At 46.6% G+C, this 24,945-nt stretch overlaps 1 protein-coding gene across 1 annotated transcript in view; it reads left to right on the top strand.

The window, feature by feature from the left end:
• Positions 1 to 24,945, top strand: part of EEIG2 (EEIG family member 2) — a 571,287-nt gene that overhangs the window by 442,770 nt on the left and 103,572 nt on the right. Inside the window, exons 8-9 of the mRNA XM_085602240.1 lie at positions 3,817 to 4,006; positions 4,834 to 4,961. Of these exons, the coding sequence (XP_085458366.1) occupies positions 3,817 to 4,006; positions 4,834 to 4,961 (318 nt within the window). The remainder of the gene's footprint in view (positions 1 to 3,816; positions 4,007 to 4,833; positions 4,962 to 24,945) is intronic.

Below are 24,945 nucleotides of genomic sequence, written 5' to 3'. Positions count from 1 at the left end.
GGTTGCAGTTTAACACCGGGCCCTTGTTACTCACGCTTTACGTTGATGACATTATTCTTTATGTACAGCACCCGGATGTTAATTTGACGCCGTTGCCCTGGGAAGTGAAGAGATATGGCACTAAGTCGGGTCTTCATATAAACTGGGAGAAGTAGGAGGTTCTCCAACTGACTAAGGCAGCCTGTACTAGAACGGTGGATTATCCATTGACCTGGTGTGATGACTCTGTGAAATACCTGGGAGTCCATATTCAAAGGGACAAGGATCGTATCCTACAGTTGAACTATGGCCCTGTGGTCGAGAAACTGGAACGCAACATAGACCTCTGGTTGCAATTGCCCCTATCAATGGCCGGAAGGATAGCCATAATTAAGATGGTAGTGCTGCCACAATTTTTGTATCTCTTTCTGAATATCCCCATACCGCTTTATAATAGCTTTTTCACCAACCTGCGCATATTGTTAACGCGCCTGGTGTGGGACGGTAAGCAAGCGCGCATTGGCTGGGACACTTTAATACTCCCATATGAGAGGGGAGGGTTTGGTGTCCCAATTCTGCAGATTTACCACTTGGTGGCACAGGCAAGCGTTGCACGACACTAGTATTGTGTGGATAGTCGGATCCTGTACTATAGGCCTGAGGCCAATTTGGTGCTTCCATCTCCACTCAACACCCTGTTGCCACGGGGATTCCCGCGGGACCCGCAAGACATCCAGACAGTGTCCACAACCAACTGGGCATGGCATAAACTGCAGCGTGTGACAGGGGCTTGTGTATCGTATTCCCCCGCGCTACCACTTGCAGGCAATGGTTGGGTTCCCATCTTATGGGAGACCCTAGTGTGGCGTACCCTGGCCAAATTCCAGATGACCACGTTTGGCAATTTGTTTCCTGGAGGGCGCATTTGTTCGTGCACAGACGACCCCTGTCTTAGAACCGCGGCGGACCATTTTGTATTGCTGAGAGTGCAGAGGGCGTTGCGTGCATGTATGGATAGTTACCCTTTGGAGCCCCCTGATTTCGCAATTTTAACCGGGGTTATCAAGGGTGGGGATGGGAGCCATTTAGTGAATCAGATGTATGAGGAGGCAGTGACACTACTCCCTAGTCATGATGCGGGCGGCATGGGGGCAGGATCTTGTTTACCCGCTGACGGATGTGCAGTGGAGTCAGTGCTGCACCTAAACGCGTCGAGTGTCTGCCAACCACCGGCTTAAATTGCTACATTTTAAATATCTGTGGAGGGCGTACATGACTCCTAGTAGACTGCATCGTATGGATCCCTCTTGTCCGCCCGCCTGCCCAAGATGTTGCTCTCTCGAGGCCGACTTCGCCCACATGACGTGGGCTTGTATTAGAATAGAGGACTATTGGAAGTCTATTTTTTGGGAACTATCTAAGATGGTGGAGATTGAGATTGGGCTTCGCCTCTGCTGGCACTGCTGGGATATGTTTTTGATCTTCCCAAATCCAAACGCCGCTTTGTTGCCATAGTGCTCCTTATCGCTAAGCGTGAAATCGCTCTCAAGTGAGCCTTTAGACAGGCCCCTACGCTTAATAAATGGCTTCACAGTATGACCTATAGCAATACCACAATCGACACATATGTGCAGCTGCAGCCACCGGCTTCTCGGCCCGTAGACATTTGGCAACCGTTTCAAACCTTACAGGATAGTAATGGCACCCCACTCAGGAACAGCCGCTACCCACACGACCTGTGGCTACGTAAAGCTGCAACTGAAATGTGTGTACTCTTTCTCTAACTTGATGTATCAACTTACTGGTTATCCTGCGGGTAATATTGATGTGCAGATCTATGCCTGGTGTTGTAAGGGTTTAGCTATGTCAACAATTGGTTGTTGTACTGTATTCATACCCGTATTGCTACACTGTAATGTTCTGCTCTTTATACTTTTATTTGTTCTTGTAATTTGGAAAATTCAATAAAAAAAAAAGATTCATTGCTCCCAGGTTGGGTGAGTGACTTTTCTTGAAGCACTGTTAAGTATGAATCAACAGGAAGATTGTAGTTCATCATGAATTTATCAAGTTCACAGCATAAAAGGCGATTCCATGTGTCATCAATGATGTAACTTCATGGAATTCAAAACATGCGAATAAGAATAAAAGAAAGACATAACAAGCACCTAGCCCGCTGGCGCCCCCCAATGGAAAAAATCAAATGCAGTGGCTATGGCTGACAAATCCCTTGAGCACGTTCTGTGTATCTGCCAGCCATGTTGGGCAAGTGTAAAACGAGTCTCTTGGCTGAGTGGAACAGGCTGGTAGTTCTATAATTTCTGAAGAGCGTCATTTCGGCACTTAATCCAGGAAACGCGGCCCTAAACATCCGATTGACGAAATTTGTATATATTGCACATAAAAAGTTTAGGCCCTTTGGTGGCTCCCCCGGTGGCTCTGTAATTCAATCTTAAAGCCCTTGGGCAGCATGCTGTCACCTGGCTCACCCTGAATGCTTATAATAACCCAACACAGGTCTCTCCTACGGGGAAGGGGTGCTGGTAGGCGTTACATGCCTGCTTACTCGCTATTCGGACGTGTGCTTTTGCGATGGAGCCGGACACAGTCAGCATACTTGCCCTTCACAACTCAGCTAATAAAGGTACCATTCGTATTACCCACAAACAATTAGCTGCTACATATAAGCTCCTGCTCTTTCTGTTAGATGTAATTAGGTTGCTGCTAGCGCTTGAAGGCACCTGGAAATCAATTTTGTATGTTATGTATTTAATCATTCTTAACCAGACTTTGTCTATCTTTATAACATGGATTGTTTTTTTATGGTATTGTATGTTTTAAATGTTTTAACTAACTGTACACAATAAAGATTATACTATTGAGGAGAGCTTTGAAGGCGATACTGATGTTTCCATTTTGTAGTACATGCAGTTTGGACTGCTGCGGTTAGTCTAAAAAAAAAAATAGGTCATTTCAATAGAGAAGCTTTTTAAATAACAATGTGAAAGAAAGAATGAGTGTTCTCATAGATCGGTATTATTCCAGTGTTAGAGGACTCCAGTGTAGGGTACTATTCTAAATAGCTACCTGCAAACTGTCCTTGCGAAGTGATCATGTTGGTGGTGGTCTTGTAAATTATGTCAACTGTATAAGCCATAATGTTTTCCCATGTACCAACGGTGCTGACATCCCTGAATGTTTTTTTCACAAAATGGTACATGCTTTTGTTAGGTGTTTATCATTTCTATTAAATATTATTTCTTGGAGGTATACCCATTTTCAAAGTTGTGTGTACTGCAGTCAGAGCCCTTGTCGGCTTTACCTTTGCTTATCCTTGTAGGTTTGGTGCAGGGCTTTTTTTTTTTTGCAGACCCTCATTCCCTCACTTTCCTCTACCCCCTTAACTTTTCTCTCGCTTTATAATACATGTAGCGGATGTGTTTGTGCTAATAGCAAAAAAACATGGTATGATTGAAACATGAGCGAGAACTTAGGTTGCAGACAAGAAAGAGTTAAGAGATGACCTCTTGTAGATTTTGATTTGTATAGCCAATCAGAATGCACCTTTTGAAGATACCGTTTCCAAATCTTTTATTTTAATTTCATTTGCATACTGTTCTTTTCCAAAGTTAACATATTTATTGATTAAAAGGACATGTTTATTAAAATGTTTAGTATGTTGTTCATTCGAAATATAGTCCTAAATTTTTATTGTGAACCCTTTCATCTCCTCCATTTAACCCCTTTCCTTTCATGTCCTCCATCTTCCCCCTTTTCCCCTCCATATACCCCCTTCCCCCTCCATATACCCCCTTCCTTCATGTTTTTACACAACAGGATACAGTACAAGTCACTCAAGATCTTCCAGTTTCTCTGAGTTGAGCCACAAGCGGAACACCTCAGTTGGAAGCACATCAACTGGAATTGGAAGCATTCCAGAACCTTGTGAGGCGGACGATTCCAAAGTTACTGAGACCAGCCTGGATACACCTGACAAAGAACGTTCACCATCAGAAAAACTGCACAGGTATAAGTCCCTTCGCTGCCGAAGCCAAGTCTGCTCACTTGGAGTTTAATATTTTGCCTAATAACTGCCCTTCATTCTTATTGTGGTTCTTAAAAAGAGCATTGGTAAAGCTAGTATTCTCACCTGTAAGACCTATTGGCTTTGCTGATGTTTGTAGCCATGCTGTACAGTATTTCAACTGCTGTGTGCTTCAACTCATTTTGTAGACCTTTACATACATAGAACATGCTTGTGCGTGCCTACAAAAGGGCGTTTTTTGTTTGTTATTAATCGATCTGAGATGAATCAGTTAAAGAAAAAAATAATAGTGCGAAAGCACTTCAAAAACAATTTGTGGATGAGCGGGTTGTGGAGGGGGATGGAGGGAGAAGCAACACAGCAGGTGAGCAGGAGAGAAGGAACAGGGAGTGAACTCAGGCGAAAGAGAGCAACATTTATCGCAAGGGGAGAGAAGCACATGGGCAGAGAGACCGAGGGAGAGAGGAAGGCACACGTGAGACAGCTGGAAAACACATGCACTCTCATGAGTGCCTAAACAAAAAAAGAAGTTGTTCCATGATTAGAACAGAGGAAGCATAGAAGCCAACCATTCAAAGAGATGGTAAAGAGACTGTGCTCCATGGGAGAGACAAACACAAGATTGACAAAAAAGCCCACAAATAATAAGTAGCCAATTGAGTGACTGGAATGTCTACCATTAGTTAGCAATGGGTGGGCTCCAAGCCCCTCTGCTTTCTTGGTAAGCACACAATATGTGTTAAAACGCTCAGCCAAAAAATACAGTAAACTACAATGTATGAGGAATATATTTTTATTTGTCTGCACAGGCATCCAGTGAAACAAGACTCTGTTGAATCGCAGTTAAAGCGAGTAGACGCCACAAGAGTTGATGCAGACGACATTGTTGAAAAAATATTGCAAAGCCAAGATTTCAGCCTAGACTCCAGCGCAGAAGGTATGTGGGCAAGAATGCTCTACTTTTGTTCTTTTTCTTATTGATTGAAAAGTATTAAAGTAAATGTATCTTTTTGTATGAAAGGCTGTATATTGTGGTAACCTAATGCATTACCCTAAATAACTGCACATACCATAGTGTGCTATGCCTAAACAATAAATACACTAACTTACGAAAACAATCAGAGCGTGCGCTTAGAAAGGCTGGTTTGAGAAGTGGCAGGCAGCACTTGGAAAGTTTAAAGATTTGTATTGTGATACGAGAAGATCTGGTTTTGAAGCAGATTACACTCGAGTTTGAGAGGTAGGAATTATTAATCATGATTGTAGCATATGTTAGGGGATGTTTTAGGTTTTTTACACAGGTCTGTTGGCAGGGACGAAAAATAATTTGTCGCTTTTACAGTTTATCTGTTATGACCGTGTTAAGCTTTGTGCAAGAGGCGCAAAGGTCCATAGTAAAAGAATAGAGCTTGTCTAGTGGCTGTATGTGATTTCATAATGTAGTATTACATTTTCCATCTTTACTTGGCAACTATTTTTTGCCTTTGAAGTAAACGATGAGATTTTACATAAGGGTTGAAGATGAGAGCTCCCTAACAATATAAAATATCTATGGTATTGTACTTGAGGGTTCTGCAGTTAATAATTCACTGGTGATTTAAGTGTGCCTTTTCGCATCACTTGTCATTTGAAAACCTCTTACGTAGATTAAATTACTGAGACATTGATATATTTTAAATGTAGGTAATATAGCAATTTAGACCAGGGTAATTTACAGCAACTTAATGAGTTGTTAAAATAAACTATTGTAACATTGAAATGAGAGAAAGAAATTAGATCCAGGAGAAGGACCAAGCAGAGAAAATGAGAGAACAATAGCATGTGTAGGACATTAGAACTACATGACTTGTATTAAATAATAGGTGTGATGTAGTCATAGATACGCAACAAATGCAGTCCCGCATTATCCATCTCCTTACCTTGTCTGGGTGCAGTTCAAAGTCCTGTAAAGTCTTCCTATAGCAAACTAGAGATAGTAGAGCTAAAAGCATGTTTATTCTGGTTGCAATGTACACTGCTGGGTCCTGTTGAATGCAATTAATGACTGTGTTCATGTGTTGCGATTCGTGCAGTGTTCCACAGCTGACACGGTGTACACGGTGTCCCACTTTCATTTTGATCTGTTATAGAGCAGGTTTCTTCTTTTCTTTTCCCTCCATTTTGTAAGTCTGCAGCCATCTTACATTTTTTAGTTCCCAAACAGGAATGACAGGCAAAGCATTTATTTAATAAGCCGTAAATTTACTAACAGTCATCTACAACCATCCTTGATTAGGTGATTTCTTGGTACTCGACAAATCATCTCAACAGCTGGGTAAGAGATTTCCAGGTCAGTACCTGAGATGCTCCCTTAGCCAAACAGCAGGGGGTGAGCTCCCAAATCTTGCATCTTGAGGTATGACCCTGCTAAAACTTAGTTCTGCCAGAGGGTACATCACCACTTAATCATTGACCTGTTAAAGAATTATTTCATTCAGTCCTTCATGGACTTGATTTTGAGAGGATGATTTCCTTGTCTTATGACACATGGTGCCAAATGTCCTCTTTGCTAGTGTGCGCCTGTGAGCCTGGACTCGTATCATGGCATGGCTTTGTCCCCCAACATGTCCTTTGAACATTGGACTGTCCATGTGGGAACACTGAACTCTAGTTTGGGTGGTAATGCAGATGGCTTGTAACTTCCTCTTGCATCCAGTAGCCCCTTGATAAGACCCTAGGTTTTTGTCTATCTCTGTACTGGTCATTCTGTAGGCATGAGGCTCAAGCGACATGGGATTTAGGGTTTCTTTTAAGTGAGCAGCAGTTCCTGTACTGTGTACTTCTTCATAGATTTTTACCTTCGAGGCAGTAGTGGACTACTTGATGAAGTCCATCATGCTCCCGCAAAAGTCAAGGTCAGTCCTGGGAAGCAGTACAGTTGCTGCCTTCTCCCGCTCTGTCACCTCTGCTAGCTGTCCCATTTCCATGGCTGGAGCACAGGTGGTGGATGGCGAGCTACAGGCTTTTGATGATCCAAAGGTTGGCTTTTCTGCTGCTCCAAGAATGGGTTTTTTAGTCCTATTCTCTCATCTTTTGGAAATTAGAGAAAGAGGATCCCTTTATAACTAGATCTGGTGAGAGTACCTACTGAGATCTGGAAAAGCCAACACTCTTGTTTGTACGAAGGAGGAAGATTAATTTAAAAAAAACTAGACCCCTATGTGATAAGTTCATTGGCGTCTTCTCGCCATCACTTGCTCAGTCTTTCATGTGGTTTTCTTAGCCTCGCTTGTTTTTCCAGAGAAACAAAACACATGGCTAATATCAGGAGATCGGATGGAGGAATCCAATTACAGCCCCCACTCCCCACCTCCATAGATTCCTCCACAAGACAGTATTAACCCTCATGTTAGACAGTTCTGGTGCCTCTTTATTAGTCCAGTCAGTTTGGTTTTCAAATCCTTGGTGAGGCTGTGGCTACAAGTGCCTTAACTCGGGAAAGGGTGTTCTACTTTTCCAGCTAGGGGCAGGGTTGGGCAGGCTTTATTTTACATGGGAATTTATTTAAAAGGCTGGGGGGTGGAGAGCTACTTTCAAACTTGTAAAACTATGATAACAAATTAGTTGTTTACCTCCTAAGTTTACAAAAGATGTTTTTGGAAAAAATGTTTCCGGTACTCAGCCAGAGATGGTCAAACTTGCTAATTTCTGTTGCAACTACTCACAGCAGGCATCCAAGTGGGATCTTGCATATATTATTTAACTGCCTTGCATATCTTAAGAAACTTTGAAGAGTGAATGCTTTTCTTCGCAGAACGGTTTTGTAAAATGTCATGTTTGTAGGTATCTAGGTTTGGTCCCTCCTTTTAGGAAGCTCCACACATTGTAACGTTTTATTGTTATTTCTTTTTCCTGGCTCACATGCCTTTTGAACCCATGGCCAACAGTGACATCAAACTGATGACCTAGAAATAATTGTCTATTTTCCCTGACTTTGGCTCAGAGGTCTAGCTATTACAAACTCTTTCATCCTTAGAGTTCCACAGGTTTTCATTAGGACTAGCTTATTCTTAAGACCAGTCCTTCATGTTCGGCAAGGAATTGTCACTCTTCCAAGTCAGACCAGTCGTTCAATTTAGGCAAGGTATTGTCACTTATCCACATCAATCTGTAGATCTTTTTACCTTCCAGAATACCCAGGTCCTCTAGAGCAGGGAAAGTATTGGATTACTTCGATGTTTAGTATTTTTTTTAATTCACTCTAAGCAGTGAGTGGTGCCTGCAGAGCGGAAAGATGGCCACGTTCCTTATGAGCTCTGGTATACATCCATCCCCACAGCCATATTCTAGCCCCATGGGCAGGAGGTAGGTCCAGATGCTGTTGTGGCTCCATCCCTGGATGAGACTTCTGACGGGTCCTAAAGGTCTACCTTGGTCCCATGTGGATACTGAAGCATACCTTGCTCTGCATCACAGTAGTGGCTTCTTACAGTTGACTTTTCTCCCAGAGAAGCTACCACAAGTAACGCCTTTACGGCAGATTCGTTCAGCACTCCAGGCAGATGGTTGGTGTTCTCAGTAGAAAGGGGGGCTCTCAAAGGGGGACACAACAGTGGTGGAGAAGAGTCCCAAAAGATTTGCCCTTGGGATGAAGTGGAGGATATCATCAATAATAGGCTACAACTCACCCTTCATCGCACAGTGACTAACATCGAGCACATGCTGAAGTGGGAACAGTAGCATGTTTTCGTTCTTCTAAGACAACCCCCTGCCCCCCCCCCCCCCCCCCCCCCCTTCCCCACCCCCCTTCATCCTTCCAGGATAGTAAACCATTCCCAACAAAGATGAGTTACTTCTCCCCAAGGACCAAATCCTCCAGAGAAGTCAGTGGAGGTGACAGTAAGTCATCGGAGAGCATTAGAACCCCCTACAGAGAGGGAGAAACAATGATATTGTTGGTGCTGAAAAAGCTAGAGCCACAGGGCAGATAGAGTGGCAATATCTGCTTTGGAGGGAGCATTTAGTGGGTTTAAGGGTTGCATTGTGGAGACAGAGCGCAGTATGGAGAGTAGACTGTCAAACTACTGCGAAATTGGCGGCAACAGATCATGATGAAAGTGTCCAGTATTTTGGAGTGTGTGCGGGCTTTGATTTTGCATTTCGAGACCAAGGTGACACTTTTGAGAAATGAGGCCACGACCATGAAATCTTGACTTCTGAGTACGCATCCAGTGCCTGAGAGTAGTTACCTCAGGTGGCAGATATTGCACTTTCTCAGAAAAGTAGTTTTGGAGGGTAATTTAGATACCATAGCGATAGTCCAGAGAACTAATTTTCCTTCCACTAAATGCCCTCCTGTCTTTATGCTGCTCTTCCGTAATTTGTGATCAGGATTGTGGTGAAGAAGAGGGACTTATTGTAAAACGATACCATTATTCATATTTTGCTGGTAGTTGCACGTCAGCTACTTCAGGTGGCGCTCCAAGGTCGCAGAACTGTGTCCGAGGCAGCTGTGTTTACTAATTGGCTACAGCAAGGGGAGCGTAGATGGTTAGTGCTCTGCCACACAAATTAGTTATTTGAAGGCATCCTTGGCGGCTCTTAGTTGTCCCTTCCTTTCTCCTATGTTGTAACAAGTTGTAGAGTCAGCACAAGCAAGTTTCTGGCAGAAACTTATTTTCAGCAAACTTGCTTTCAGGAAATTTTCCTTAGGGATGCCATTAGGATATAATTTAAGCAATCTTTTTAGGTCTCGCCTAGGCAGCGCATGCGCTGTCTCGTCGAGAGATGGTGTATACATTATAGTGGGGGAAGCTGAGCCCACTTTCCGCCTATCTTTTTGATTGGCTGAATTCCTAAATGCTGCAATCGGATTGGTTTTCCTCAACTTAATCCCGCCTCCTGACGGCCATGTCGTCATTTTTCTCCTTCCATAGCTATCCCCCCCCCCCTTTACTTTTAAAACTGTTTTGTTCCCCTGCCTCCCCCTGTTCCCTCCCACAGTCTGTCACTTCTCTGCCCACCACAACCCCCCCACCCACTCCCGTTCCTGCCTTCTTGGACGACCGCAGTTTTATGTACAATGCAATAGGGCTCGCATAAATACGAGTCCTACTGCATTTGCAAATGCTTTTTTCCCCCCTCCGATTGGCTGGCTGCATTCGCACTCTATTTTGCCTGACCTAGACTCTTGCATAAGCGCGATGCTATACATCGTACGCATGCACGCCAAAAGTCTGCCTCTTGTTCTAAAGATTTCACTTTTGCCTATGTTTGTTTGGTGCGCACGTTTTTCTTTTTAGTTTCCTGCATCTCCTTAGACATTACATACAAAACGCGTCCACCCTTATCTAGTTGTTTTGATTTAGCGAAGATTGTGCGCGATGTTTTCTACGGCTTTTTCTCTTTCGTTTTCACAAAGTGGTGTGTTTGTTGTTTTATACATTTGCCTCGCCTGCAGCTTACACCTTCATCCGGTCGCCATCCTGTACAACTTTGCCGGAGGCATTATCCCCGGTCCCGGCGGGAACAATAAATTCCGCATATATGTTGGGAACTTGATTTCCAATGTTCACACTTCTTTTTGCTAAGAGGGAGTCAGACGCGTGATTACTTCCCCCACTTAGCCATGCTGGTTTCCAGTCCTTCGGTGCAAGCCTCGGCTTCTAAAGAGTTCACCAAGCGGCCCAACTGCATACCAAGCTCTTGCACTCTTGCACTCTCTTGGCAATACTAATGATGCATTTGGTAATTCGCAAGTGTTTAGTGCTTGAGGTCTATAACCTGACGCCCTTTCCCTCAGGATTTATGTGAGTAAACAACCCCTTTCTTAATAATAGTATTGCGTCTTGAATTCCTGCAAGGTGCTTCGAAGTCCTGTCTTTAAAACGCGTTATGAATACATCTCTGTTTTGTAAAGTGTGGCCCGTTCTGTGTAAAGTGTATAATAATTGCAAATTCTTTCTGTACTGAGGTGGTAACTCCAGTCTATTGGAGATTAGCACCACACACTTTTAAGATGGGGATATTTGAATACACCAATTCCACCTTTGGAGTTTTTAATTGTATTTATTAACTAGAATTCCAAATCAATAGTTGAGGAATAGGATCCTATTTATGTTATTTCTTATGTTTTCTATCGTCATTATAATGTCATCCAGTCCAAAGAAGAGTACAGGGTATCCTTAGTCTGAGAGTTATATACCAACAGGTGTTTCCCACAGGATAAAGATACCTGTGAGCTTTGTAAAGTCAACTCTAATAAATGCATTATAAATCATTTGAACTATGTGAGTCTATTAGTCAACGGATGCAATCTATCCAACTCTTTGCCACTGCGGATTGGACTGTGGTCTGGGGACAATTGAGTTAGACCAGTATTAGGAAGATATCATTTAGTTTCTTCCTTTGTCATTTGACTAAATTAAAATTGGAATTCTCTCATGAAACACAGTGGGATGTTCCATAAGCTTGTGACTACACTGGGGAGTTCTGTAAGGTTGCTATGCCTCATAAAAGGTCAATTTAACCCCTATACCATCCTCTATCAGGCCTTGGCCTACACTGCACATCCTTACCTGTCCCAAACCATCCCTTGAAGAAAGACAAAAGCTGTTCTTTAGATACTGTCTAACTTGGACCGTGGTGAGTGGTGCAATGTTTAAATATCTGGATGAGTTTTTATCACTATACAAAGTGAAAGTTTGCATTTGAATGACTGTATATTCTGTATTTGTTTTATGCACATGCATGTGCTATTTCGAAAGTGATGGTCGTGTTCTTCTCAGACTCTGGCACGAAAGAATATACTGTACATCTTTCTGAGTTTGGCAGCGATAGGGGTTCTCTTCCAGGGGATCCTCATCAATAGTCATAAGCATTAGAATATTCCCGCCCATGTGCGGGATCCCGGAAACAGTATATTATATGTGCCCCACATATACATATCCATACATATATACCTATATGTATACACAAGCAAATGCAGCCCCTAACACCCTAGAGCTGGATCATGCTGTAAGGAATTTCCACTACACATTAGAAAAATAGCATTATAAACATGAGAAACAACATTATAACTTGTTTGGAAACTGTTTTAATGCTTAGAAAACAGCAGAAATTCTTAGAAAACACTGAAAGCATAGGAAGCTCCCAGGCTGCATTGCAAATACCCAGTCTAAAAAGACTGAAAAGCTAACTCATAGCTGTATAGTAAAAACTGACACCGTGCCTTTAAGGCACACCTGACCCCCACCTTCCCATCATGCCTCAGGGGTGACAGTTAGGTCAGTTGTTCTTTCCGGCTCCTTCTGGAAGGATCCTGGCAACAGAGCTCCACTTTTTTCTGAGTTTGTCAGAAAATATTGTCTATTTTTTCAATTCTTTTTCCCTTACTTCGACGTTTCACAGCTAAGTCAGTAAGAGGCTGCCTTTTTTTAGGCTTTTTTGGGCATTTTTTCCACTTAAAATGCCTTCTCTTTTCGATCCTTGCCCTGCCTGTGGCAAGAAAAAGGCCGCGACTGACTCTCACAGGGTCTGTATCCTGTGTCTGCCGGAGGACCATGATTCCAGCACATGTCCTCACTGCCAGGGCCTGTCAAAAAGAACTTTGAAGGACAGAGAGCGAAGTCGCGCTTATGGCCTGGCACAACCATCTAGAGGCCGATCTCCGGTGAGGAAGGGCTCCAAGAGGCATAAAAAATCATCTAGAAGCAAGTCCTCTCGTCCTTCCGCCTCAGCGTCGGGCTCGGCGCTGGGAAAAGATGTTCCGGTAGGTCATATTTCGAAAAAGAAGTTCTCGACAGCGGGCTCGCCGTCGAGAGCAGGTACGACGTCGACGTCGAAGTCCAGACCGCCATCGTCAACTCGGCGACGATCGGCGTCGAGATCCAGAGCGGCGTCGAGATCCAGATCCTCTCCGCCGTCGTCAACCCGGCGACGTTCGGCGTCGAGAGACACCCCCCCTCCGCCGTCGTCAACCCGGCGACGATCGGCGTCGAGAAGCAGGGAACCTCCGCCGTCGTCAACCAGGCGACGATCGGCGTCGAGGAGCAGAGAGCCTCCGCCGTCGTCAACCCGGCGACGATCGGCGTCGAGGAGCAGAGAGCCTCCGCCGTCGCCAACCCAGCGGCGTTCGGCGTCGAGGAGCAGGGACCCTCCGCCGTCGACATCTCGACGTCGATCGGCGTCGAGGAGCAGGGACCCTCCGCCGTCGTCAACCAGGCGACGACCGGCGTCGAGGAGTGTCACCCCTCCGTCGTCGAGGGCACCATCCCCACCGTCGTCGAGGCTTCATCGACGTTCGACGTCGAAGCAACAGGATCCTCCGCCGTCGTCCTCCAAGCGGCGTTCGGCGTCGAGGTTGGCATCGGTATCGACGTCGAGAGTGGCAGCATCTCCGCCGGCGTCCCCGCGGCGTCCGGCGTCGAGGGAGAGAGAGCCTCCGTCGTCGGCTTCACATCGCCGCTCGACGTCGAGGCGGCAGGCTTCGCCCACGGAACATGGCCGCCGGTCCACGTCGAAACGGCGTTCGACGTCGAGAGAGTCCCAGCGAGACAGGAGAGGACACCACGGATCGTCGTCAAGACCGCGCTCGACGTCGAGACAGGCCTCAGACAAGTCGGTGGTCCTGGTTACAGAGTCGGCTTCTCGCCACTCCTCCTCCCACTCAGAGGCCTCTCCACGACCAGCAAAGCCACGAGAACCTGCAGCTCAACCCCGTAGGTCTTCTCCTCAGGCTCAGACCGTTACTCTGTCGCCCAGATGGCTACTACCAGCACATCATTGGCTAGACTCAGGGCCTACAAGGAGGATGCGGGAATACATCAGCCCAGTGCATGATTCTCCGCTGCAACGCCTGGTGGCGGCTGCGGACAGATCTAGTCCCCCCAGGCCAGCACGTCCGAGATCTCCGGACTACAGGCGACGCAGATCGCGCTCCCCCAGACGGGAGGAACGTTCACCTGTGTCAAGGGCGCGTGATCATCACCGGAAGCGCAAAAGGACTCCATCATCGTCCTCTTCCTCGTCCTCCAAGTCCTCCATCAGAAACTATTCTCCCACGCTCACGGACAGCCCAGTGTCCAGGGTCTCTCCCGTAGACGACATCAACACCTACCAGGAAGTGTTGCAGCGGGGAGCACTGAAGCTGGGGATTGAGATGTCAGTCCCCCAAGTCACAACCTCGGTGATTTTTGAAACACTTCACCAAAAGTCTGCCTCTCGTCCGCTGCTGCCTTTGGTCCCAGGAATCATGGAACCAGTCATGGACACTTTTCTCACCCCGGCGACTGTCAAAGCCGTTCCGGCTCGTATCCTAAAAAAATACAAGCCAGCTACCTCTGACCCCGTCTTTGTAAAGACAGACCCACCTGCGGACTCCGTCATAGTGGCAGCTGCCAGGAAGGGTCAGACGGCGTCGTCCTCCTCCTCCGTCCCTCCAGACAAGGAGAGCAGAACCCAGGACTCATGGGGACGCAGGACCTGCTCTTCGGCGGCGGCAGCCCTCAAGATCTCCAGCGCGGCAGCGCTTCTGGGCAGGTACGATAGGGCCCTCTGGGATTCGATGGAACGTTTCAAATCCAAGCTGCCCAAGGAGGACCAAAAGGACTTTGAGGAGATTGTTACTGAAGGGGCACTGGTGGCTAATCAGTCGATTAGCACAGCGGCGGATGGTGCGCTAATCTCAGCCCACTCTTATACACACGGCGTCTGCGCCAGGAGGTCGTCCTGGTTGCGTCTGACAGGGCTCAAGCCAGACGCACAGCAACGGATTTTAAACCTCCCGTTCTCTGGCAACTCCCTCTTCGGCACTCACACGGATGAGGAGATGGGGCGCATGAAAACTGAGCTGGACACTCTCAAAGCCGTGGGCTTGGAGAAGAAAAAGGAGTTCAAGCGCCGTTTTCGACCCACCCAACGCAAGGGGCCTCAACAGAGGGTTCAAACCCCTCAGTGGTCTCAGAGCAAACCCCAAGGGAAAACCCAGTTTCGAGGCGGAAAGTCTGGCAGAGGCAGAGGTGGACACCAACAACAGTCCTCCACTGCCACAAGAGGAGGAAAGTCATGAGCTGTGGCTTCCTCTACGACCGTTGCCCACTCCAGTGGGAGGAAGTGCGTCGCAACATCTAGCAGAGTGGGTCAGCATCACAAAAGATCGCTGGGTGCTGAATATACTGCGTCATGGATATGCGCTACGTTTTCGAGCGCTTCCCAGAGACATCCCGCCAAAGAGGTCCCGTCCTCACCACCTAAACCTACTCAAGCAGGAAGTGAGGTCCCTTCTGCAAAAGCATGCCATAGAAAGGGTTCCTCCTTCACAGGTCGGAAAAGGAGTGTACTCCCGGTACTTCCTGGTGCCCAAGAAAGATCAAGAGCACAAGTTTCGGCCGATTCTGGACCTTCGTCTCCTAAACAAAGTCATCGTCAAGGAGAAGTTCCGTATGTTGGCGCTTCACCAAATATGTCCACATCTACAAGTCGGAGATTGGATGTGTTCGGTGGACCTCCAAGATGCGTATTTTCACATTCCAATAGCAAAGCATCACCGCAGGTACCTGCGGTTTGTGGTTGGAGACAAGCACTACCAGTACAAAGTGCTTCCATTCGGACTCAAGTCGGCCCCGCGAGTCTTCACCAAATGTATGGCAGTGGTGGCGGCCTGCCTACACAAGCAGGGTCTCTTCGTCTACCCGTACCTGGACGACTGGTTACTGAAGGCTCCAACCCAGCAACAAGTGAAGAAAGACTTCCAAATCTGTCTAAGGCAGTTGCACGCTCTCGGCCTTCACGTCAACATGGCGAAGTCCGTGCAGCGGCCTACTCAGTCCATCCACTACCTTGGCTCCGTTCTGGACACAAGCGTGGGAAGAGCGTATCCTTCGGAGGAGAGACTGTCTTCAATGAAGAAAAAATGCAGGCTTATGCAGCAGATGCGGAGGCCGTCAGTTCGGCAGGTAGCATCTCTGCTGGGTTCCATGGCGTCCTGCATTTTTCTGATTCCCCACGCCAGGCTGCGGATGAGACCTTTGCAGCAAGCTCTGGAGGATCAATGGGATCAGTCCACAGGTCGTTGGGGAGATCGGATCTCTCTCCCCCAGGTAGCGAAATCTTCCCTAACATGGTGGACTCGTCAGAACAATCTGTTGGTGGGAGTCCCGTTTCATCAGCCACTTCCGGTGCAATCAGTGGTGACAGACGCGTCGCTACAAGGATGGGGAGCCCACATGGGGTGCCTCCAGATACAAGGTCAGTGGTCTGCAAAAGAACAGGGCTACCACATAAATATGCTAGAGCTTCGAGCAGTCCACCTTGCTCTAAAAGCGTTCCTCCCAGCAATCGAGACCAACTCAATCCTGGTGCAGACCGACAACACCACGACCATGTTTTACCTGAACAAACAGGGCGGGACTCGGTCACGGCCCCTCTCCCTGGAGGCGCAGGCGATCTGGCACTGGCTGCTTGCCCGGAACCTCTCGGTGGTGGCAGTACACCTTCCAGGGGAATTGAATATCAAGGCAGACGCACTCAGCAGGCATTTCGAAGATCAGCCCGACTGGGTGCTGCACGACGACGTGGTGGCGGACCTGTTCCGTTGGTGGGGTCGTCCAGACATCGATCTGTTTGCAGACGACGAAAATTCAAAATGCCACGCCTTCGCGTCCAGATTCCACCGTCCAGGGACCAGGGGGAATGCTCTTTTGATGGACTGGTCAGGGACATTTGCCTACGCCTTTCCGCCCCTGCCTCTGATTCCGAAGGTGGTATCCAAGCTGCTCAGATCCGACATGAAGATGATCCTCATAGCTCCGGACTGGCCGCGCCAGTGGTGGTACCCGGACCTTCTTCATCTCTCGGTTCGACCTCACAGGCGGCTGCCTTGCAGGCCGGACTTGCTGTCCAAGATGGGCGGGAGGATTCTGCATCCCAACCTTCCCTCACTGAACTTAACGGCATGGCTCCTGAGGTCCTGCAATACGGGCATTTAGGTCTACCTCCTGACTGCATGCATATTCTCAAGGAAGCGAAGCGACCCTCCACAAGAGCGTCTTATGCGTTTAAGTGGAAGAGGTTCTTCATTTGGTGTAGGGAGAATCACCATGATCCTACAAAGGGGCAGGAGGACGTCATCCTTCCGTACCTCCTTCACTTAGCTAGATCAGGCTTGAAGTATGCATCCATCAGGGTCCATTTGTCTGCCATTACAGCTTACAGGAGGTCTCCCAGTCAACCTTCTTTTTTCCAGATGCAGGTGGTCAAGGACTTCTTGCAGGGGTTGAAAAAAGTTTACCCCCCTGTTCGAAACCCTTCACCTCCGTGGGAGTTGAACTTAGTGTTATCCAAGTTGATGGGCCCACCTTTTGAGCCGATCCACAAAGCTTCTTTACAGCACCTGTCGTGGAAGGCGGCTTTTCTGGTAGCCATTACATCGGCACGCAGAGTAAGCGAAATCCAGGCTCTGTGTACTAAAGAGCCGTACACAGTTTTTCACCAGCACAAAGTGGTCTTAAGGGCACATCCATCCTTTCTCCCTAAGGTAGTGTCTGATTTTCATATTAATCAGTCCATTTCTCTGCCATCCTTCTTCCCGAATCCAGCGACCCCGGCTGAGCGGTCGCTCCACTCCTTAGACCTCAAAAGGGTACTTAAATTCTACCTGGCAAGTACCAGAGGCATTAGGAAGACGGACCAGCTGTTTGTCAACTATGGCGCCATGAGAACAGGCTTCCCAGCGGCTAAGCGATCCATTTCCAGATGGATTGTTTCTTGCATTACCCTAGCCTACCAGCTGGCGAAAAGGCCCTTACCTTTGGCCCCTAAGGCCCATTCTACTAGGGGGAAAGCGGCCACAGTAGCTTTCCTGCATGACGTTCCTATGGCAGAGATCTGCAAGGCGGCCACTTGGAAATCGGTCCATACTTTTACCAGGCACTACTGCCTCGAATCCGATTCCAGGGCGGATGCCCAAGTAGGCCAAGCCTCCTTGAGGAACCTGTTTGGGTAGCTGAGCTATCTGAGCATACTGTCCCTTCTCTGTTTTTTTATTTCCTTTGCCCGCAGGGGGATGAGGTGAGGCTCGCTATTCTATTCTAATGCTTATGACTATTGATGAGGATCCCCTGGAAGAGAAGGATTAGTTACTTACCTGTAATCCTAGTTCTCTTCCAGGGGTATCCTCATCAAAGTCATAAGCAACCCTCCCGCCTCCCCGGGCAAAGGTGTGATAGTTTTCAGAGGTTATTATTTTCTTTGTGCCATGACTTTTCAGTCTCCGCAAAGAACAACTGACCTAACTGTCACCCCTGAGGCATGATGGGAAGGTGGGGGTCAGGTGTGCCTTAAAGGCACGGTGTCAGTTTTTACTATACAGCTATGAGTTAGCTTTTCAGTCTTTTTAGACTGGGTATTTGCAATGCAGCCTGGGAGCTTCCTATGCTTTCAGTGTTTTCTAAGAATTTCTGCTGTTTTCTAAGCATTAAAACAGTTTCCAAACAAGTTATAATGTTGTTTCTCATGTTTATAATGCTATTTTTCTAATGTGTAGTGGAAATTCCTTACAGCATGATCCAGCTCTAGGGTGTTAGGGGCTGCATTTGCTTGTGTATACATATAGGTATATATGTATGGATATGTATATGTGGGGCACATATAATATACTGTTTCCGGGATCCCGCACATGGGCGGGAATATTCTAATGCTTATGACTTTGATGAGGATACCCCTGGAAGAGAACTAGGATTACAGGTAAGTAACTAATCCTTTTTCCCACTGTCAGAACTCCCAATGTGATGAAAGAGAGGGAGTGGCTGTGTCCACATCTGTTTTTGGGATGCAGCATCCTAATTCCCATTTTTAGCAGCAATAATGTTATTCAATTATCTTAATTCCGAGATTTTAATATTTTTGTTGGTTGTTTATGTGCACTGAACATTTTTAGGTTATTCTGACAGCCTTTATGTGGAAGGTTCTAACAGCAGTGCTCTATAAAAACCACTGCTCCTCTCTTCCCCGTTCAATCCACCAGCGTCTCTCTTTTGCGCTGTCTCCCCATCAAAACCTCTCTATTCACTGCCATTCTGTCTGTCTCTTTCCCTCTGTTCCAGTCTGTACTTTGCCTGGTCTCATTCTACCTTTCTATAACCCCCTCGCTATTAGCATGTGCCTGTGTCTCTCTAACTTTATGCCTTTCTCTTTGCCTTTGTATAATACGCCTCTAAATTAACCCTCTCATTCTCTGTGCGCACTTCTCTCCGTCCCTGTCTACTGCATCGGTGCCTGATAGTGTTCAGCCTCTGCCTCTCATGGGCATGCCCTTCCATTTCTCTTCTTCTGGCTCACTCCCTCACTTTATCTCACCCCCAACCCCGGATCCCTCACGCCTCTCCTTTAATCTGTCCATTGCTTTTCTGTGAGTGTTGTGGGTCACCTCCCCGTCTGTCCTTCCTTTCCTCCCCTGCCTCCCAGGCTTTCCCTCAATCTAGGCTTGCACGGCTCCCTCCCTGCCTATCTGCCCGTGCATCTTCTTTCATGCCACCCCTTTCTATATATATAGCTAGCCCCTCCCCGCAAGCCTGTCACCTTTACTGCCCATTTTTTTTTTTTTTGCTTAATGGTTTCATGTCCTCTTTATCTCTTCTTATTTGCCTTGGTCTTGCCAATCTCAGTCCCCACTCTCTCTTTTCTGGCAACTGCCTCTATTTAACTTTCTTGATAGAAAACGACCAGCAGAGGTCAGTAAAATACCAGAATCATTTTAGCATTCTCTAGATTCCCTTTCATAGAAATGGTCTTCCACGAGCACCAATGGACAATAATATTTTTTTCAAATCTTGTATTTTCAGTGATATGACTTCCGAAGGCTCTGATTTTATATTAAAAACAGGGCGTTGGACTATACCATTTCCCGCTGAAAGGCAATATTTCTCTCCATGTTTTCCCATACCTGGTGTGTCATGCAGTTTGGTGCTTACTTTCCCTCCATGTTAAAGAACAGTAGATGTTTCAGCAACAAGGCTAATGTGCTGCATAGCTAAATACATATAAGGTCCCAAAGGCGAGACCGATTGCATTGCAAATGCTTGTTTTCTTACCTTGCGGTCTCCGTTTTGTCTTTGACACTTCACACCGGAAATAGTTCTTGAATAGAAGGTGTTGCTACTTGAAAATACCATTTCCATATGCTGTTACTGATTCGTACACTCTTGCTGTAATCTGAAATGGCTTCTTTTCTGTTTCTGAGGTAATTTCCTCTTGTCTAAATATATAAACATGCTGAAATAAAGTATGAAGTGTTTTTTCATTTTTTGAACAGATTTTTCGCCCCTTATTCTCGATTCGTGTTCCTTCTTTAAAAATAAAGTTTAATCTGAAATCCTGCATTCTTGACCGATCTCTACTCTTGTCAGCTTGGTTTAGTGTTTGGATATTCTTATGCACGATTTGGATTATAAGGAGCCTTGCCTTCTAGAACATTTTATGCCTTTTGGGCTTTTTCCTCCAGTGGCTTATTTTTTTGGGATGCCTGGTTTCCAATATATAAACTTATGTCATCAACACAGTGATTACCCAGAGGAGTAATTGTAGGAAAGTGCCCTTTTTGTATGCTTACCCCCTAACATTTTGCCAGATACCTGATGCCAACTTGACTGAATGTGTGCTGGTATCCTGCTAGCCAGGCCACAGCACCTGTGTTCCTTCTTAAAATTGTACCTTTGTACCCACAATTGGCACATCCCTGGCCACAGGTAAGCCCCTTGTAAAAGGTACCATGGGTACCAAGGGCACTGTGACCAGGGAAGGCCTCTAAGGACTGCAGCACCTATTGTGCCACCTTTACAGACCCTGAACACCATCACACTGCCATTGCAAGCTGCATGTTTTGGTGCAGAGAAAGGTGATGAGTCGACATAGCACACATACCAGTGAGCCATGCCTGCAACCCACAGCCTGTGGCCTAGGTAAGTCACGCCTCTAGCAGGTTTCACTAGACCACTGGTGAGGGAACAGTTGCATGAGCTCTGTACCCCTACAGTGTCTAAGTCCATTTTTAAACATTGTAAATGCAGTAAAGCCATAAAGAGTATATGGTCAGGAAGTTGGTCATTACGAACTCCACATCTCCATAATGGCTTTACTGAAATCTGGGAAGGTTGGCAGCAAACTTCTCAGCACATTAAACCCACACTGATGCAAGTGTGGGATTTAATGTAAAATAGAGATGGCCCCTGAAAAACGCCCAGTCTTGCTATGGTTCCTAAATGGCTACCTGCCATTTACCACTACCAGACAGGTTTCTGGACCCCTGGGTAGAGGGCCTCCGCTATCTGGGTCCAGAAACAAAGCCCATCCTGGCAGAGGTATTATGCCTCTCTCTCTCTCCTCCCCAGGATGGGCTGGGTCCACAAAGGGGATGCTCTAAATGCCTGTCGCCTTTGGTAGCCGACACTGCCTTTTGCTGCCCCCAGCAACTGGCTGTCACCGGTTCTGCCCCCACTTTAGGCCGGAGAATCGGCAGGTAAACCAAGGTAGGGAGAGAGGAATGCCCACCTTTGCCAAGCTCACCTCTCACGTGGAGGAGGCGAGGTGAAGCACACATCTCAGTCCCCTCCATCTTCAAGATGAGGGGACCCAGCCAACCAGAGAGAGGCTCATGTCCCACACTTGAGGGTCGCATAATAGGGTGCGTACTTACCCCAGGGAAGGGACCTATTGGTCCCAACCTGCACACCCCTGTAACACCCCTAAATTTAGTATTTAGGGGTGACCCTGAACCTTGCCTACTCAGATTTAAAAAAAAAAGGACCGAAGAGCCATGCTGAAAGAGGAAGAAGAGGACGACTATTGCTTTGGCCCCAGCCCTACCGGCCTGTCCCAACTTTGACCTGCACCCAGCGAAACCCCGACGTGTCCAGCAGCCATCCAGAACCCAGAGGACCTGCCCTGCCCTGCCCCTCCTAAACAGATTTTGTCTCCGGTGAGCACCAGGTTTGCTCAACTGAAGACTCCAACACAGAAACCGGATCCAGGCGACTCCCTAGTTCTGCACTACTCTGCACCGATGCCAGCGGCCCGAGTGGCCCAACATCCTGAGGAGATCTCAGTGATCCTGACCTGGGATCTAGTGATCCCTAACCTGCCTCGACCTTCTCCCCAATGCCTACAGCCTCAACCTGATGGGTCCCCTCGACCGCAGCTGGTAAGAACACTTGATTCCCAAAGACACACCTGAACCCGACACCCTACGGCCGTGGGTGGCCCAGCCAACGTGGCATTCCATAACCCTCCAACTACTCACTCCTCTTGCCTGTGGTCACCCTCAGGAATCCTCCCTAACAGAGCCTGGTGCACTTAATTTATTCAGAAGATCTCCATTGAAACCAACAGCGCTCCCGACGTCGTCTTGGCACCCTGCATCCGGCCGCCTCCGTGCTGCTGGTGGTGCAGCTCTTGTGCTGATTGTTGGCCCCTGCAGTGCTGATCCTAACCCCATGATCTTTGCTCCCATAACAGAGTGGCCTGCTCGTAAGCAGTCCCTGGCCGACTGCCCCGGCTTGGCTAACCTTGGGCCCCTGCACTCTGCACACGGCCACCCTAGTGCTGCAGGTGGTGCAACTTGAGTGTCTTTGTGAACCTTGGAAAACCTTGGTTCTAACCCCCCAACAACTATTCCTGCAGGTGGTTTACTTACCCGCAGACGAATAACATGCTTTCCTTCCATAGGAACCCATGTTGTGATTTGTCTCCAAATATGTTTTAAGTGTTGAACTGACTTTTGTATGAAAAACAAAGTTATGTTACGTTAATGGAGCTTGTATAGCGCACGGTTACCCTGGGGTGTCCTGGCGCTGAGCGTACCTGCTGGTTATCTGTGATGGAATATTACTGTGTGAAGAGCCAGGTTTTCAGCCCTTTTCTGAATGAGAGGAGATTTGATGAGTTCCTCAGATGGAATGGGAGCTCATTCCAAGCTTTGAAGGCACATGTAATGAAACCTCAGCCCCCCAGCTGGCCTTTTTGATCGGGGGAATTCTGAGTAGTTTTGCATCTGTGGACCGCTGATTCATAGCGGGCATGTACCATTTGAATTTCTGCCTTAGATGGTTAGGGCCAATTACATTGAGATCTTTAAAGGCCATACAGAGGGCCTTAAAACGTACTCTTTGCTTCACGGGGAGCCAGTGAAGTTGTGCCAGCTCTTCCTTTACAGAGACAAATTTGGGAGTTCCTGTGAATAGTCTTGCTGCTGCATTTTGTGCAATTTGCAGTCTATTAATGTGCTTTTTTTCGGCATTTAGCAGAAGACTGTTGCAGTAGTTGATTCGCGCCATAATGAGGGCTGTGATCACTGTCCTGAGACTGCTCTCAGGAAGAAAAATCTTTATTTTCCTTATTATGCTAAGGATTAGGAAGCATGCTGAGACCACCATGCTTATGTGATTGCCATAAGAGAGCTTATTGTCAATAATCACCCCCAGGATTTTTGCTTTCCTGGTGAGTAGGGGGGCACACGCCCAGCTCTTCTAGCCACTACTCTGGCGCCCACATATTAGGGTTATTTCCAAATATAAGGACCTCTGTTTTGCCAGACTTTAATTTTAAGCAGTTGGCCGACAACCATCCTGAGATGGCCTTCATGCCGTCATGAAATCGACCCCCAGTTTCCTTCTCTTCTCCGTTTCTGATTGACAACACTATTTGCGTGTTGTCTGCATATTAGGTGATTTGGAAACCATAGGATTTGATCAGGGCTGCCAAGGAGATCACATATACATTAAAGAGTGTTGGGCTTAATGATGATCCCTGTGGCACCCCACATGGGAGAGTGAACGGCTTTGACCTGTGGTTGTCCAGATCCACAGTTTGCGTTCTTCCCAAAAGGAACGCCTGCAGAAGGTTCCATGCAACTCCTTGTACCCTATTTCAGACAGCCGGTCCATCAGAACCTCATGATGGACCATGTCAAAGGCTGCTGACAGATCTAATAAAATCAGAATAGCCTTTCCTCCTCTGTCCAATGCCTCCCTCACCTCCTCTGTAGATTTAATTAGAGCCAGCTCTGTGCTATGATCTGCTCTAAAACCATATTGCGATGGGTCGATGAGATTGTTGGTTAAAAAAAGTAATTTTACTTTGAACCTAAAAATGTCCTACTTACCTATGTTTTATAAGGTCCACGTTGTGATTTCTAGGCATATCATCCCGAGTAGTTGAAGTAACTGAAAAGTAATTTTAAAGTAATCTCAATGTATTCTGAACTGTTTTAAAAGCAAACACAAACCTAGGACGAATCCAATTTCAACCACAATTGCGTTTTCTTGTAAAGTTTTGCATTTGAAAGCATCTTACCTGTGCCAAGTCCTGCTTGGTCCTAAAAATAAAATATAAGTATACCCTTTTTTATACTTGCATAATTGATCTGGATTCGGTCTCTGAGTGTGTGCCATCAGTTCTTAATTTAGTGAATACAATAAATGTTTAACACACTCTCCTGATATGCCTGACTGACTGCTCAACCACACTACCACAAAAGAGAGGAAGGTATTATCTACTCTAGTCTCTTCTATACCTCTTGGGATCCACTGGACTGTGCACACTATACCTTACTTTGGTATAGTATATACAGAGCCAGCTTTGTACAGTAATTCTTTTTTTCTGGCAAATAAGGTATGAATAGAAAGGTGGGATATTGCATCTAGCCCTTGACACCAGATATTAGCCATGTACATATACAGGACCTAGAAAGTATGACAAATGTGTTGATTAACATGGCTGTTCATACATCTGTGGTTTCCTGCAAAGAGTACATGTCAAAGACTGAGGACAGATATGTGTTTTTGTAGCTAGAGGTGGCAGGAATATCTGAATTCTAGGATGGAAAGGGATCATTCTTCAGAGGAGGGCAGTCCGCATTTATTTAGAGTTACATGATCTCCAAGTCTGTGATA

Source organism: Triturus cristatus, chromosome 4_2 (assembly GCF_964204655.1).
Source record: "Triturus cristatus chromosome 4_2, aTriCri1.1, whole genome shotgun sequence".
In the NCBI taxonomy this organism is placed as follows: Eukaryota; Metazoa; Chordata; class Amphibia; order Caudata; family Salamandridae; genus Triturus; species Triturus cristatus.
This window is presented reverse-complemented; position numbering and strand designations above follow the sequence as displayed.